At 32.4% G+C, this 18,683-nt stretch overlaps 1 protein-coding gene across 1 annotated transcript; it reads left to right on the plus strand.

Moving 5' to 3' along the window:
- Window positions 1-9,525: 9,525 nt before the first annotated feature.
- On the plus strand, window positions 9,526-12,609 carry LOC115962057 (receptor like protein 27-like). The gene has a single exon (XM_031080925.1). The coding sequence runs from the start codon at window positions 9,860-9,862 to the stop codon at window positions 12,491-12,493; it is 2,634 nt and encodes an 877-aa protein (XP_030936785.1). The 5' UTR covers window positions 9,526-9,859; the 3' UTR covers window positions 12,494-12,609.
- The last annotated feature ends 6,074 nt before the right edge of the window (window positions 12,610-18,683 follow it).

Raw genomic sequence — 18,683 nt, forward strand, 5'->3', positions numbered from 1 at the left:
CCCTATCTCTCTGCTATCTCTCTAATTGGGTTTTATGTTGATGGATTCTATTTTTATTTTGATGAATGGGTTTTAATTTTGTTGATGGTTGATGAATGGGGTTTGTTGATGGTGGCTGGGTTTCTCTAGTTTCGTGGTGGCTTTTGGCTAATTTGATTGTTGATGATGGGTTCTATTTCTATTTGGATGAATGGGTTTTGATTTTGTTGATGGTTGATGAATGGTGACTAGGTTTCTCTGGTTGTTGAATGGTGGTGGCGGTGGCGGAAGAGTCGGCGGCGGTGGCGGTGGTGGTGGTAGTGGCAGCGGTAGCAGTTGCGGGTAGTTGTGATTGTTGTTTATTGTAGTAGATATATTATTTTATTATAGTGGATATATTATTTTATTGTGAGGTTTATATTGTTTTATTGTGTTGAAAGCTAAAATAGATCCACTGCTGCAGCATGTGTGCATGTAAAATAGATAAAGGAACTTTTGGTGGAGCTAAAAAGCTAAATTTTTAACTCCACTGCTGTGGATGCTCTTAATTAGCTGTTTGTAATGTACAAATTATTTTTAATTGGTTTGAAGCAACTTGAAAAACACAATTGAAAAAGAAATTTTACAGAAATTTGTGCCTACCAAAACCTAGATTGGTAGTCATGCACAAAAGTATTTTCTGAGACAATGTGCAATTAATAAAATGAAACGTAGACCGAATATGTTTAACATGACTCTACAAAATGAAGCTTTTGTATTGGATATTCCACCACTAGCTCAAATTCCACCCACAATGTGTGATGCTCTGAATTATTGTCAAAATTCCTTCCATTTGGTAATTGAAAATTTGATTACCATGGATTGAATCTAATATTTGTAGTTTATTTCTATTTGTTGACATTTATGGGTTGTGTTAGGGTCATATTTTTTATGTAATTGACTAATCCTTTAACAAAACGTACTTTACTTGTAATTGGGTAGGTCTAACAATACGTACTTTACTTGTAATTGGGTAGGTCTAAGTTGGGTTTAATGTATCAAGAAATATGTTATTCATACATATCAAGTGGTATCATTAAAGACATGAAATTTGATCCAAGAAACAAGTGAAGAAAAGTCATTTCATTAAAGCTCGACACAAGCTCGATCTATCAAGAACTACGATTTCAGAATTCTTAAATTTGAAATTCGGCCCATGATGACTTAAATTATTAGGGTTTCTCTCTCTACAACCTTAGTCATATATAAAGCTTATTTTAAAAGTCATATACTCTATGTGAAGCTACTACGTTTGTACTCCTTAGGGTTTTGTAACGAAGTGCTTCCTGATCTTCATCATTTATGAAGTGAAGAATTTTGTAGCCAACAACAATCATTCACATTGCTGGAGTTAGTCACGTACTGAGATCCGTGCAAAGGATTTAGTCACAGATTGGAGATTTGTGCAAAGCAAAGAAGTCTACTACAAGATCAAATTCCATTGGGTATTGAAGCAAAGGTTCAATTATAGGTTAGTATTTTGGGATAATCCAGGTAGTGGTAAGATTCCTCATACTTGTAAACGCTTGATTATTGATTAGTGGATTCTTGGGAGTGATGACCTTAAATTCACCCAGTAGAATTTTTGTCTTGCAAGAGATTTTCCCCATTCGTCAACAAATCACCGACTTATTTATTTTCCACTACATATTAGTTATTTGGTTATTTGTTGGTACCTCCACGATTTGCATGTAATCTGACCTAATTAATCAACTTGGATAATTGAGAGCTTATTACTTTGGAGCTTTTGACTTTTGCAAGATTCAAGATTGATAAGTTAATCATGCCTCTAAATTCATATTTTATAGATTTTGGTTGTGAAGTTTGTACATGCTTGGAGTCAAACTTTTTCCTATTTTGAACTGTTGTTTTTATAATATTTTGATCAATTATGCACTTTATTTTTAAGAGAATGTAAGATAACCGTATCATTCTCTAATATTTTAAGGCTCTGCTTCATTTATATTGTTCAATAAAGAGCTCTAAAAATTCAACATAGAAGGCAATGTGTCAATGACAATTACTATTCAAAGTCGAATGCACATAGAAGGTTGTTAATATTAGTTGCTTGTATTAGGCCATTTGTGTACTTACATTCTATTTGTTGTGACAAGCTACTTAGAGATTTAAATCTACGTATTTGTGCTTGCTACTTCTAGTTTTCTTTCAATTATTTCTCTACTCTTTCTTAGAGATCATTTTCACATATCACAACTCAGAAAATTACCATGGTTTCGCTTCCATTGCAAGGTCATTATCCCGTCAACCTACACAGAAACTGCTTTCAATAGTTTCTGTTAGAGATATATTAGCCCATTAGCATAGGCCCATATATTAGCCCATTAGCATAGGCCCAAGCCTTATTCTAATGGGCTAATATATCTCTAACAGTTTCAATTTGTAAAGCAGCATTTCAATTTTTTATAAGTGCTGCACTATAGCGTAAAAGAGCCTACAAGATGAAACAGAGAGCGTAAAAGAGCCTACAAGATGAAACAGAGTCCTCTATTGAGGCTTTCTGAAAAATTATCTTAATCCCCTTTATTAATTAATAATTAATTATCTTAAACCGCCTAAATGATTACAATATAAATTAGTTAATCATAGCCATAATAAACAGAAATTTCAATAAACAAACACAAGAACCAGGTGAAAGTAAAAGTACACGTTTTTCTTTAATCTTCTTGCGCTAACCAACAGCCAATTATTTCGTTGGATGACCATCTTCTTCTTTTTGCGTGAAGTTCCTACTTCCTAGTACCAATTGTTTTCTTTGTTTTTGTTAATTATTTTCAACTATAATATGACAATATTCTACAATATCACAGTGCACCATGCCACCCTGCATACTTGACGGAGACAGTTACCTGAAAAGTATAACCCAGAATTCTGAGTCAAAGGACTCCACAAAGAGGGCTACTTTGTCCACCACTCAATCTTGTGTATTCTTGTAAACTTTAGTATGCACCATGAGATGTCTTACACTCATAGTTGGTCTATTGGTGTGTTGCCATTGATGACATTTTTCAAAAAACTGGTCTCGTGCAGGCAACAACAATTTACTAGTCACCAATTTATTAGTATTTTATAGCGATTGGATACAGGATGTTATTTCCAAAAAAAAAAAAAATTATCTCATTCTTAGTGTTCACTTAATGTTATACCAATTATATATATGAAGACTAGTCGCAAACCCACGCAAGGAGTAGAAAAAATTTGACCATTTGTTTTTTTGTTAATTGAAAAATGACAATAATAGATAAAACTTATAAATATTAGTCTCAAATCCTTCTAAAATGATGTGATTAGTTTTTAATAAATAATAATTGATATAATGTATTAGATTTTTAAATTAAGTTATCTACATTTGTTATTTGAAAGTTTTTTAACTTTTGTAAGTTTTTTCTTTAAGGAAACATATATAATGCATTTTACTTTCAATTATTATATATACGACAAGATATTTTATTAATAATGTAATGTATATTTGAAATTTGTTTCTAGTGCTCCGTACAAATGAAGCATCATCTATATGTCTTAAATGGCCTAAATAGAAAGCAAATATAAGTAAATACATCACTCATATTAGGGGAAAAAATACAAGACTTTAATAACATAAGAAAATGTAATTTTATCGAAAACCTACTAACATTATAATGAGAATGTGACATAATTGTTAATGAAGCAACTCCTCTTTCTACACAAATCTCTCCTCCCAAAACATCATCTAAGTGGACCAAATAAACCGAAATACTATATTGATGTGGCTCAATAGGAGCGTAGTAACAATAAATGTTACATTTTAGCTTTTAGATATTATATTATATAAATATAAATGTGTTTGTGTGTTGTTTTGACTAGAGATAGTAGCGTATGTTGTGGAGCAATTTGAGCAGGGAAAAGTTCTTTGTTATCTGTGAGAGAAATTTCTTTGGGTATGTTTGAGGCTTGAACTTTGTGAAAGTGTCTTTATATTACCAATGTAATCTCAATGTTTGTTGATGAATGTTCTCCCATCTTCGTGTTTGTATTCTCTATATTTGTTAGTTTTCTCATCATCACTGCCCATCAATATATATATAAAAGCAGAGACCGCATGCGGGAATGCATGAGGTCTTGCCATGTGGCACTCTAAGCTTCCATTTAGTCTTTTTAACCTTTTTCCACATTAAATTTTTTCACTGTAACCCAATAATTTATAGTAACTTATTTTTACTGTCACATATATGGGCTGAGGTTGACAATGACCAAACAATTGTAATCTTCTAAAAAAATAACTACGTTCTCAAAGTAGATGAAAAGCCCAAACACATAAATATTGACCCAAATATGAATTCCCCACCAACATGTAGCTGAAAGGCTACAATCTTTGATCCACCCCAACTTTGAACCCCCACCAATGTGTAGCTCAAAGGCTACAATCTGAATTCCCCACCAACGTGTACCTCAAAGGCTAACCCATGCCAAGTCTAAACACCCCACCAACGTGTAGTCAATGGCTCAAAGGCTAAAGGCCCACGCCAAGGCTGACCCACGCCACAGTTTAGTAGATGAAAGCCTAAATTTTTACTCACAAACCCTCTTCTTCCTCCCACCTGTAGATGAAGCCCAGCCAAGAAATTCAGTCACTTTCAACCTCTGTTTCTCTATACAAAAACTCTTCAACTTCTAAGAAAACAACGATTTCCATTCCAACTCAATGATTATCTGTGCAAACACTCTTCAACTTCTAAAAAAAACAACGGTTTCCACTCTGACTCGGTGATTATTTGAAGACATAAATGAAGGAGCTAGCTTAAAAGATTTTAGCGTTTAGTATTTTGGGCTTCAATGCAGCCACTTCCAACCAATTATACAATGCAATTAACACCAGGTAAATGCCACCTGATTTATGAAATTGAAGGGTTAGTTTCATTTAATGTTTGCTTTGCATGTTGTAAAATTTGTTCTTTTATATATCTCCGTCTCCTTATGCCTCAAAACTTATGCCACTATAATTTCTCACAATTCATTTTAGAGAGGTATGTTTACTTTCTTAATTTTATGTTCCTCTTAAATAGTTCGTTTATTAATTTATTTTTGAATCCCAAAATACTATGTTCATTGTTATGCCACTATAATCTTACATCTCATTTCACATTCATTGTTAATTTCATGTTTATCTTCAATAGTTTGTTTATTGATTTGTTATTTATTTAGTTCAGCCATCTTTGAAAACTATTTATAATTCAATAGTTGTTAACCCACAGAAACAATATTGATTTGCTTGTTGAACCAAAAAAAAGAAAACACAAATAAAACAAATCAAAGGAAGTATTTACAATTAATTTCAAATTCCTTTTCAAAAACCATGAGGTTCCTTAACACCTCAAATGCACATATGAGATTCTCCAAACTAGAAATGATGTAAACGACTTGTGATTTTGATGCAGAGGTCAAAGGTCATTGTGGGTTTTGTGAGGGTTGTGATTGGATATGGGTCTTTGGTTGTTTGAGATTTTTAGTGTTGGAGCTTTTGTATTGGGTTTACGATGATGTGTGACTGGATTTTTGGTAACAGGTTGAAGCCACAAAGAATGTTTTATGGGCTTTGAGACTTTTGATTTGATAGATATATATGTCACTGTAAACTATTCTATCAACCTTCAACCCTTATTTCACTTTTAAAAAAAACTTATTCTCTACATTAGTCTTTTTTTTTTTGTATTTTTTTACTTTTATTGCATACGCATAAATGAAATAATTTTTTTTCCCTTATTAGTGTGAACTATTTGAATTGTATTTAAAATTATGAATGAGGTTTATAATTTAATAGATTTGAGAAAATATGTTAATAGTTAACATTAAGTTATTTTATATGAATTTAAAAAATCGTACGAAATCTTTTAGATTTTTTTCTTTTTTCTTTTGCAATTTTCCTTATACTATATGTTTTTTTTGGCTGAATTTCCTTATACTATATTTGAACGGTTGGGAGCTTGCTTCACAAATCTATTAAATACTAAAAATATTTTGAATATGAACATTGAGGATAATTGCACGGATACTCTAACAAAGCTAATTAAAGAGAATGGTATACCATCAATTTGGAAAGTAAGTATTTTCATTATACCTTATTTTGCATACTGTAATTGCGATTTAGTTCCAATTTTTCTACATATTATTTTTAATATTAAATTTATAATATGGTATGGTCTCCTAGAAATGCTTAAGAACTATACAATTTCAATCTCATATATTAATATTAGTGAACAAAAGCCAATCAATAGTTTGGAACTACTTTTAGAAGTGCAAGAGGTGAAAATGGTGAATTAAAATGCTAAGAGTTTTGTGTGTAGAGCCTCAAGTTAATGGCACACCAAGAAAATTGCGCAACCTACAATTGCTTTTGAAAGAGTAAGACAATTTTTTATGTGATATTGATGTCATTATATGTTTATATAGAAAAATCAATTATAAATAAAAAAAAATTACTAATAACAAAAAAATCCTCAATGATTTAAACTATACCATGGGAAAAGAAATTAGGCTTTCATTATGGGGAACAAGTGTCTGGCAAATCGATGAAGATGTATATAAGAACAATCCAAGACCTTTTGTCTTAATTGCAACTCCGACTATTGTCAAATCATTTGGAGGTAAGTATAACTAAATAATGTTTCCAACTATCAATTTTAATGTACTTAGTACTGCTATCAAGTTAATAAGTATATTGGTTACTAATCTTAGGCCATAAATTTTACATTGAGAAATGTAATCACTAATTATAAATTTTTTGTACTCAAACTTATTCATTTTCAAATCAATCTAATGATACTTTTAGAGAATCTCATTCTCATTAAAACATGTATTCTTTTTTCTCAATTTCAATTCAATACGATTTTGGTTATTATAATGTATTCTGCAATTTTTGCAGGCAAATCCTCTTTGTCATCGACCAGTGCAACAAAAGTATATCTAAATCTTGAGATTCTCGAGATTGCTGAAATAATTGATAGGTGCATATTTTTAAAATTATTAATAACAAAATAAATATGATAAACAACATTTTTTATCTCACAAAATACCATTTACATTCTTTTTTCCTTTTTAAAAATTCAATGATAGGAATGGTAAAAAACATGATCCTATATAAGAAATACCAAAAATACATGCAAAACAGTTTTCAAAGGAGGATTTATCTTCAAACAATATGAAGACAATACCAGAGCTCAAATGCATTGAATGAGATCCTACGAAATAGGTTTGTTAATCATTTCAAAGTAGACTCATCATTTACATGAAAATATAATAATACATCATTTAGTTAAAAAAAAAAAAAAAGCATATTAACTTCAAAGTTCATTGTAGGATGTTAACTGCTATTGTGTTGCAACAATAAGCAACATTGATACAACAATGGGTTGGTATTATATTTCATGTGTGTTATGTGGAAAAAAGGTCAAATCGTAATCAGGATCGTTTTGGTGCACAAAATGTGAAACAAAAACAAATCTGCCTATCCCAAGGTTAGTGGCACACACATTAACTACAAAGTTTGCAATTTTTTTTTATAAACATATTCATCTTACTATAATTACTATACAATTGCAAAATACTAGATTCAAATTGAAGTTTTTGATTCAACTAACAAGACAACTTTTGTCATATTTGATCGAGATGCTGAGAAAATCCTAAATAAATCTGCAAGAGACCTTGCTGAAAAACAAACTGGGGTACAACTTATTTAAATTATTAAATTTATTGTGAAACTATTGATTATAATATAAATTAAAATTCCTAATATGCAGATTGATATTGAAGAAGGAATCCCATGTGATCTTAAGAAAATTTTTGGAAGAAAATACATTTTTCTACTTCACTTGAATGAATTCAATCTGAAGGATGGTTTTGAAAATTACACAGTTGCTAAGATTTTTGATGCACCTTCAAATGAGAAAAAGGTATAGAAGAAAAAAAAACACAAGCCAGTATGTTATATTATTTCTTTTGCTACACTATACTAATGTAAATAACATGCTCAAATTTAATATGAATGCAGATACCTATGCAAAATCTTAGCGACAACAAATCTACTAGCAAAAACTTTTTTAAGATCCAGCGAAGAATCTTCCAGTGCCATTTCATCAATGATCAACATAATATTCCTCTAAAGCTGATTCTTTTTTCGTAATTACTTCAAAAAAATAATTATAATGAATATGTGTCTGCAATTTATAATCGTTACTTCTTATGATAAACTCAATACTAACAAAGTTTTATAACAAATATGTTATAATATATGTACAATATTCTTCATAAAAAATTGCATAAACCATTACAACATTATCCGTGCATCGCACGGGCAACTTACTAGTTAAAATAGATTAAATGTTGAACCACAAAAATTCTTAAGGGTCTGTTTGGTTGGTGGAGTGGAAAAGTTAGAAAATATAAAAGATTTTAGTTTTCTCTCATTTGTGTTTGGTTGGGAGGATAGAAAAGTTGAGAGATAAAAAACTTATTTGTTTGGTTAAGAAGAAAAATGAAAGGATAGAAAAGTGAAGTTGGTATAAATTTACAATTATATTTCCATTAAATAAAACAAAAAGCAACGCATTTTTTTAGAGAAAAAATGTGTATGTGCAAACAAAAAAATAACATATTTTTTTTAGCAAAAATAATTGTGTAAGTGCAAGTGGGGGAAAAAAAAAAAGAGAGGCACCTAGGCGTCTTTTTGGTGAGGCTTCAAAAATGTTTTCCTTCCTCCCCACCTAACCAAACACGCTTCAAAAATGTTTTCCCTCCCATTTTCACTCCAAAAATTTCCATCCTCCCTAAAATCTACTCTACCAAACACACCCTTAATGTCTCTCTTTGCGTGATTGTGACTATTTTTCTTTGTTCTTTTTTTTTTTTGGGGGGGGGGGGGGGGGGGGTCGGGGGTAAGAACTTTCCCAATTTTATAATAATTTTCACAACGATCTTGTGCAAGAGTGAAAGCCCTATCCCACAACAAAGAACAAAGTTTAGCTACGAAATTTGTTGTAGTTTAAGGCTACAACCTTACTCTATCATTTTAATGGAGGTGAATTTTGACAAATCCACCATTAGATTACATCTTCTTATTATATCTTCCATGCTTGTAAAATTTCTAGAAAATTAAAGATCAAAAGCTATGTAATCAATAAATTGTTTAAATTGCAAATTTTTGTAGTTTAAAATTATACATAAAATATAAAAGTATAGATCTTATAGTAAATAATATCTGATTGACACAAAATTTGGCATGTGTATTGAAAGCGTAAAAAACATACAATTCAATAGTCATATTTTAAAAATATGTAATAATGTTTATTTTATTGAGTAAAATTGTAGCCTTAAACTACAATGCTACAACCAATTTTATAGCTAAATTTTGTCCCACAACAAAATAGTTGTGTTGTGTCTCCGCTATAAAAGCACCACCATTCCATTTTCTTATTGCAAAACCTAAACCTAAACAACCAAAACATTATGGGGCCAGCACTATATTCGTTCATGCTCTTGAGCTCACCTTTCCTACTCTTATTTTTTCATCTCACTCACTCTTCAATGCAACCATGTCACTATGATGAGAGCTCTGCCTTATTGCAGTTTAAGGAAAGCTTTATCATCAACAAGTCCGCCTCTATTGAGTATCCTTGTATTCATCCCAAGGTTGAATCATGGCAGCTCGAAACACAAAGCAGTTGTTGCTCATGGGCTGGCGTCAAGTGTGACCATGATAGTGGTCATGTGATTGGACTTTGATCTTAGTACTAGTTGTCTTTATGGTTCCATCAACTCTAGCAGCAGCCTTTTTCGCCTTGTTCATCTTCGAATGCTAAACCTTGCCAACAATCATTTCAATTACTCTCAAATACCATCAAGAATAGGCAATCTTTCAAGTCTAATATATCTCAACCTCTCCAATTCTTTCTTCTCTGGTCAAATCCCATTTGAAATCTCACAACTATCCCAGTTGTCTTCCCTTGATCTGTCTTACAATTCTTATTCACCTTTTAAACAATTGTTGGAACTCAAAAAGCCCAACTTCAACAGCCTAGTACAAAACTTAACCAACCTAATACAACTTGATCTCACCATGGTAATCATATCTTCCCCATTTCCTAATGTTTTGGCAAATATGTCTTCCTTGACATTTCTCAGGCTTTCTTGTTGTGGGTTGCTTGGAAATTTTCCAACAGGTATGTTCCAGCTACCAAAATTACAGCTTCTTGAATTATCATACAATCCGGATCTCATTGGTTATTTGCCAAACTTTTACTGGAGCAGTCCCCTTAAGTATCTTGGAGTCTTGAACACAGGATTTTTTGGAGAAATTCCTACCTCAATAGGAAACCTTGAGTCCTTGGAATATTTGAATCTCAGAGATTGCAATTTCTCAGGTTTGATACCACCATCTCTGGGTAATCTTTCCAAGCTTACTACTCTAGATCTTTCAGATAATTCTCTTATTAGGGGACAGTTACCATCTTCTTTTGCAAACCTCACCCAACTGACTAGGCTAGCACTTTCCTTCATCAATTTGAGTCGTGAGACCTTTCCTTGGCTCAATAAGAATTCAAAAATTACTCATTTGTATCTTAGAAGCAACAATTTAAGGGGAGAAATCCCTCCTTCGTTGGCCAATTGGACCCAACTGTCTGCCTTAGAGCTAAGCTCTAATCAATTGACTGGTTCAATCCCACTCTGGCTTATGAACCTCACCAAATTAACTCAATTGAGCCTTGCATCAAATAAGTTGCAAGGTCCAATTCCAAGCTCAATATCTGAACTCAAGAATCTTCAATATCTTGATCTTTATTCAAATAATTTGAGTGGCACAGTGGATCTAAACACGTTATTTATGCTCAAAAATTTAATGTATCAACGCTTGTCATTCAACAAATTATCAGTGTCAACAAAAACCAATTCCAGTGCTAGTCCACCAAAATTGATCTCTTTGTGGTTGGCTTCATGCAATCTAGGACAGTTCCCCAAATTCTTGCAGGGTCTAGATGGATTGATGTACTTGGATCTAGCCTTCAACAATATTCATGGACAGATACCCCAATGGTTTTGGAAAATAAGTACTCAAACACTACTGTATTTGGATCTTTCTCACAATTTTCTAACTGGTTTTGACCAACCTCCTAGCGTTCTTCCATGGTCTGGTTTACTCGCTTTAAACATTAGTTCCAACAGGCTCAGTGGATCACTTCCAGTTCCACCATTCTCTACTCTTCTCTATACAATCTCAGATAATTCACTGAGTGGAGAAATCCCATCATTGATTTGCAATCTAAGTTTGCTTCAGGTTCTTGATTTGTCTGGGAACAATTTAGGTGGCATGATTCCAAGATGTTTGAGTAACTTCAGCAGCTCTTTGTCAATACTAAAGTTAGGAAGAAACAATTTTCATGGCACCATTCCTCAAACATGGACAAGTTCAAGCAAATTTAGGATGATTGACTTGGGCCAAAATAAATTGCATGGTCAAGTGCCAAGATCGATGGCGAGGTGTGCACTACTAGAGAGTCTTGATCGTGGAAACAATCAAATCATTGATGCTTTTCCCTCTTGGTTGGGAGCTCTTCCTGAATTGAAGATTCTCATTTTACGATCTAATAGATTCTATGGTGCAATCAGGAGTCCTAAATTCAATTTTGCCTTCCCCAAGTTGCGCATTATTGACATGTCCTTCAATGGCTTTACAGGTAGTTTACCTTCAGAATTCTTCCAGAGATTGAATGCCATGAAAACTGTTGAAACAGAAGCCTTATTATACATGGAAGCGCACATGAGTTATTATTTGAGGGGATTCGAGTACATGGATAACTTTGAGTACTCAATGACCATGACAAACAAAGGCTTGAGAACTCAATACACTAAGATCATAGAATTCTTCATAGCCATTGATTTGTCATGCAACAGATTCGAAGGAGAGATTCCAGACTCCATTGGGACTCTAAAGGCTCTACATATGCTCAACCTTTCCAGCAACATTCTCACCGGTCATATCCCGTTATCCATTGGAAACCTAACTGAGCTTGAATCTTTGGACCTTTCTCAAAACAAGCTCTCAGGAGAGATTCCACAGCAACTAGTTCCACAGCAACTAGTACAACTCACTTTCCTTGAATTCTTGAATGTGTCTTATAACAACTTAACGGGATTTATACCGCAAGGAAATCAATTTGATACATTTCCAAGAAGTTCATTTGAAGGGAATCCAGGATTATGCGGAAACCAGTTGTCAAGAAAATGTAAAGGTCCTACAACCTCATTACCACTACCTGCACCCTCTAACGATGATCAAAACTCTGCATCTTCAATTGAATTTGGATGGAAAACTGTTGTAATCGGGTATGGATGTGGTATACTAATTGGAGTTGTTATTGGACACATTGTGTACACCAAGAAACATGATTGGTTTGTAAAGAATTTTGGCATGATGCAACAAAGAGGGTAAAGCATAAAAGGAGTAGGGAACACAAAGATTCAATCTTCATTTCACAATGTTCTTTTAGTATTATTAAATTTTCTTTCCTCTTTTTTTGTATTTTCTTAAGGTTTTGTAAAAATTAAATTTTTAAGGTTATGTTAGGAAAGGGGTACGAGGCATATATAAGTATTGTACTAATTACTTTTTTTATTGAATTAAAATAGTTTGTTTTTTATCATCAGTATATTCATTTGGTTTCATAGAAGATGCAAAAGAAGCAAACATTCCATGGAAGCTATGCACTTATGCTGTGTCCATAGATTATTAATGACCAAGTCTGAGTCCTTCCTTTTGACATTCCACATGTTGGAAGGTGGCAATGTCGATCGTTGCTGTTGATTTAGGCCTTTGCACTGAGCCAAGTTTACTTTACTCTCGGGTCTCACGCGCAACGCATTCAATGATCATTGGAAGATATTATCAGAAAAAAATTGTCGTGTGGGCTTTGCAAATCACCATTTTGTCAAAGATGTAATTGGTAATTCTTCTTGGGCGGTTACTTAAATTCTTGTCAAAAGATAGGTATCTGCCCAAGCTGAGAAAATAGATCGCAGCAAAGGAAAAAATAAGCTGGACAGAGAACACATGTTTTTTCTTATTAAAATTTAAAAAAAAAAAAAAAAAAAAACTAAGAGTTTTGTTTCCCAAAGAAATAAAATGGCCCCCCAAAGGCCCCAACAAAAATAAATAAATCTAAAAGAACTATAAAAAATTGTAATATCTTGCAAAAAAATAATAATAATGCTACAGATAGATAATTATACAAATTTTATAAAAGACTCTTGTTTCCTATATGTCCAATTCAACCAAGCCCAGCTTCCTGTGGGCCCGATTCATATTTTAAAATCTGTTTTATTTTTTTTCAATCACAGCCCAAACTCATGCAACATAAGAGAAATTTGAGAGAGTGTAGTTTGAAAGGTATGAGTAGACTCTTTTTGAACCTAGCCCAAACCATGCATGTTGCAAAGTGGGTAGGGGACACTTGCAACACCTAAGACTCATGGAAAGGGTTTATTACCCAAAATTTTCACCTAATTGAAGGCTTCTAGTTCTAGCTATATGTGGCTAAAGATTCTAACCAATCCGATTTAGCCCCTAGACGGACACCACTAAAGCAGCTTCCAATACTCTCTCAAATTAATCACACTTTTAAGAACCCGATAGGAGTTTTGGGCTCATTCTATCACTTCAGCCCTTGTTAATTGTCACAAAAACGTCTCTAACAACTCTCAAATTTATTATTTGTATAAAAATGATACATGATAATCCTTTAGTGATTCTAATATAATTTTATTTAATTCATGTGGCTAAATTAACTAATTATCAAATTCAAAATTAAATACATATTTAGGAGTTTTAGTTTTTGTCAACCTAATTTGAAAAATGCACTTTTCATATTATATATTTATATGTTCAATAGGATTAGTTTTCACTTTTCATAATTCTTTGCTTACTTTCATAGTTTTATTTTGTTGATGTACGAGACATGAAATAGTGCCAAGTCACATGATATGTCAATTGAAAATATAATCAAGTTTTTTAAGAGATTGATTGTAATGATAATTTCTTAAATTGATTCTTAATTGGTGTATTGGTTCAGGGCCGGCTCAAGGCCTAGGCCTAAGGCCCCACCCAAAAAAAAAAAAAAAATTCCTTAGGAAAAAAAGGCCCCATTTTTCATAGTTAAAGGCCCAAATTTTTATACAATCATATATATTTTCTAAATGTTGTACATTTTTTTTATTAGTGATATACAAATTTTATTATTGGCTTACAAATTGCCATGTTATTAATCACAAAAAACGTGATATAAACATTCATTAGTTAAATTGATGAAGTTTATCAATAAGAGACAATATCACATTATATTTTGAACATTTTATAGTACTTTTAATTAGCGCATTTTTTTTTTCATTTCTATTAAGACTCTCAAAGTACGAGACCAATAGAACCCTAACTCAATTGAAACCTTAAAATATTTCAAAAATATGTTGCAAATGTGTTAAATCATCAATTATAGATTAATCTCCCCTAAGAGTTTGAGACTTTGATTTTTGTAAATTAATATCCTACAAAATCATACACCAAATAATATCTATCTCTCTCTCTCTTAAAATCAAAATATAAAATTAAAAATTAGATTACAACTTTATTTAACTATGCATCGTCTTATATCCAAAAAAAAGTATCTTTTTCAATCATAATATATTTTTATTTCTTTTTATTAATATTTATAATTCAATTATGATATTCAATTCTCTATATGAAATTAACATTAGTCTAGTTGGTATTATTTATGTATTTAATGTATCAAATTAACCTTAATTTGATTAGTATTAAATAATTTTATTTAATTAATATTTACATATTAAAGGTCCCGTATAAATTTTTCGCCTTAGACCCCAAATTATGTTGGGCCGACCCTGTATTGGTTGTTGCTTTTGTTACTAATTATGGGTCAAATAATTATTGTATATGCTAGGCATCTGGCATGTATTCCACAAATGTGTTAATATTATAATTGGCCAATGATGTTATTTCTTTCAAAATATAAATCTAAATGTTTAAGAGGTTAAATTTTTCAATAAAGTTAAAACTATGTCATTACACGTGAATAAGCTAATAATATAGTACATATACCATATAAATGCTTAATTTAACTTGATTATTTATATAATTAGATATTCAATTATTCAATAATATATAACTTTTTCATATTTATATATAATATCTATACAGAATTTATGTTGCTAAAAATTTTTAAAATAAATTAAATTAAGAAATTTCTGGCAATTTTAGTTTAGTTATCTCCAATAAAAAATAGTAATTTTCACTCATCTTTTTAAGCAAAGTAGAAATTGAATGCATAATTTCAAATGATCATGTGCGTGATTTGAGTTGATGTAATTTCATTTATCCTAAGGTTGGTCCCCCACCCCCCAGACAAATTTATAGTTCCGTCACCGTCCTAGAAGTCATTATCTATTGACACATGTCCTAATTACTAGAATTCATTATCTATTGACAACTTATTAGATATGCATGAAGAAGAAAAATCAATTTGATAGACGACCACATTGAGGATTAAAATAATGATTTTGATTTTGCTAAAGACTGAAAGCAATCAATTTAAACTTCAATGATTAAAATTGTTTATGAGTTAAATTTTAGGAACCAACAATATTTTCTTTTTCTTTTTCTTTTTAAATAAAAAAATGGTAAGGGAAAACATCTAGTCGTGACGTTCATAACAAGACATGACAATAATAAACCTTTTACTTAATATAAATATTTTGTACCACTTTTTATGTTCCATTTTATACTTTACTAATTGTGATATACTATGTATTTAATTTCTAATTTAAATTTTAATTACTTTATAATAAAAGTAACAAAAATATATAGTAAATTATAATTTGTAAAATATAAATTGGAACATAAAAAACGGTATAGGAGATTTGTAGTCGTTTTCACGAGCAACCAATATCTGATGGACATGTATGGTGAACTGAGGAGGCCGTGAACTAATTGTAACTTTAAGCGACCGAAAGCAATATATAATACATGAGCTGAATCGATCAACATCACCCCGTTGCCCTAAAAGGCTTGATTAAAGTAAAATCTAGCCCATACCAACACCTATCTATAATTAATGACTCTTGGCAGGTTGAAATTGTGTATTCATATATTTAAATATCCATCTTATCCATATCAATAAACCCGCACACACTAACTATATTACACTTTTTCTAAGCAGGATCCATCTATAACAATAAACCCACATATATAGTAATTATGTAAATTAATTAACAATTAATTAACTTAATCCGCTAAAGTGATTACAATACATATTAATTAATCATAGCCATGATAAATAAAGAATTAAAGAAACAAACACAAGAACCAGGTGAAAAGTAAACTTTTTCATTAAGCTTCTTGCGCTATGCAACAAGCACTACAAAAAAAAGGTCCTATGGCCACGTTTTTAAAACGTGGCCATAGCTATTAAAAACGTGGCTATAGGACGATTTGGCCTATAGCCGCATTTTTTTAGGTCGTGTTTTCAACCCTGGCCTAAACCCATGACTATAAGCCTGAGGGGTCTATGGCCACGTTTTTTCAAACACGGCTATAGGACAAGACCAATGGCTACGTTTTTAGAAAGGCGGCCATTGGTCCTGGCCTATAGCCACGTTTCTAAAAATGCAGCTATAGGACATACTTTAGCCGCATTTCTAAAACCGCAGCTAAAGGGGTCAACTATAGCCACATCTTAAGCTTAAGCCAACAAACAATTGTTTTGTTGGATGGCTAACGTCACTAACACAAACCTACAAGCCGGCTACAGTGAATTCACTGAATTCTATTCCATATCACCTATCTACCTACTAACAAGAAACGTTAAAGTCTTTTGTTTTCTTTGCTTTTGATTTGATCATTATTTTCAACTAGTAAGATATATATAAAGATCACAATATTCTATAGTGACACATCGCACCATGAGTCCATGACAACATGCATTCTTGACGGAATACAGTGACTGTATTTGATATCAAATGATATTATTCCAATAATATCAAAATTCAATAAATAAGAGATATGTTTATAAAAAACGTGTTAGTAGGAAATTATTTTTACACACGTTTAGGGACGAACCCAAGGGGCTTGGCCCGACCCAAAAAAAGATTTGTTTTTATTAGGTATATTTTGAGTTTTTTTTAGTTGGGCCCCCTTTTAAAAACTTTTAAGCCCCTTTCCCTAAGATATTGGCCTATACAGCCCAGCCCAACCCAAAACAATTAAAACACATTGCCCATTTCGAGTTTATAACATACGGTTCTATTCCAAAATATATATATATATATATATATATGAGTTGTGATTTGTGAATAAAGTTATTGTAAGGATGCAATTTGAGTCCTAAGCCCAAAAGGTAAAAGGATTAGGCCCAAAAAGCCCAATACAATGAATTTGTAGAGAGTGAGTTGGAAAACTAGGCTCTAATGAGTTTTATAATGATTATAGTAGATTCAAATGATAATAAAGTAAAAATAAACTGGTTTTATCTAAGAAAATCGTCCTCGGCATAGTCCAAGGAGATCAGTTCTTGTATATAATTGAAGTTGATTACAAATACAGTTCTTGTTGCTACAGTATTTCTCTTTCAATTCTCCGATCCCCTTCCCTTAGGGTCTTCTTTCTATTTTATACTATCCTCCTCCTTCATCTTTACCCTCCACGTGTAGATTAGATTACTGGTGTTGATCTTTGTCCCATCAGCACCTTCTTGAAACTTTTAAGGAGTAGCTGTAAGGCTGAAAGTTACTGTTCAAGTATCACTTCCTCATTAATGCGACCAGAGAGTTAACTACAAAGCATTCAATGTGGTGGTAGCAGCTTTCTCTTAGATATTTGATAGCTCCCATGCCTCTATGATGTGCATCCTTGTCAATAGAAACTCCTAGAATGTTGCTCTAGATGACGGGCCGCACCTTCTAACCTCTGCCTTGCTTATCCAAGGAAGCATCCCTCCTCGAATCACCTTCCTGGACCATCATGCCTAGATCTCTTCCTTTATTTATTAGTGCCAACCTCTATAACACGTTTACCCGTCCTCGGACTGGGCACCCGACCCAATATATTCTACTGGGCCTATCATCCCTACAATAGCCCCTCAAAATTCCCCTTTTTTGCTCCTCGGGCAAAAAGGAAGATTTCGATATCGTCATAACCACTCTGCACTTATCATGCATCACCTTTGTCTGCACAGGTGCTTTTTTAACTGCCTAATGCATGCTCCTGACGCTTCGGCATCCGAGACGCACCTTCATTAAATTTTTGCGGCTCCATGTTCCCCACGTTCTACGGTGCGATGCGGATCCAATGGCTGGAGATTTTATTAGAACTCAGGCGGGAACTTTCCCACTCGTCACTCTCTCTCTAATATAAATATTGCACGAACATCTCATTCAACTCACTTTTGCATTCATACACTGAACCTTTACACTCATAAATACCAAGAGCTAGTCCAAGGAGAGTTTCCTATTTCACGTAAGTCATTTTAACTCTTTCTGTTTACTTTTCCTTCTATTTTTCTTTTCACAGAGTTCTTTTCTCCTCAACCCTCTTAATTTCCATTTCCCTTCTTCTCACT

Source organism: Quercus lobata, chromosome 9 (genome assembly GCF_001633185.2).
Source record: "Quercus lobata isolate SW786 chromosome 9, ValleyOak3.0 Primary Assembly, whole genome shotgun sequence".
Classification (NCBI taxonomy): domain Eukaryota; kingdom Viridiplantae; phylum Streptophyta; class Magnoliopsida; order Fagales; family Fagaceae; genus Quercus; species Quercus lobata.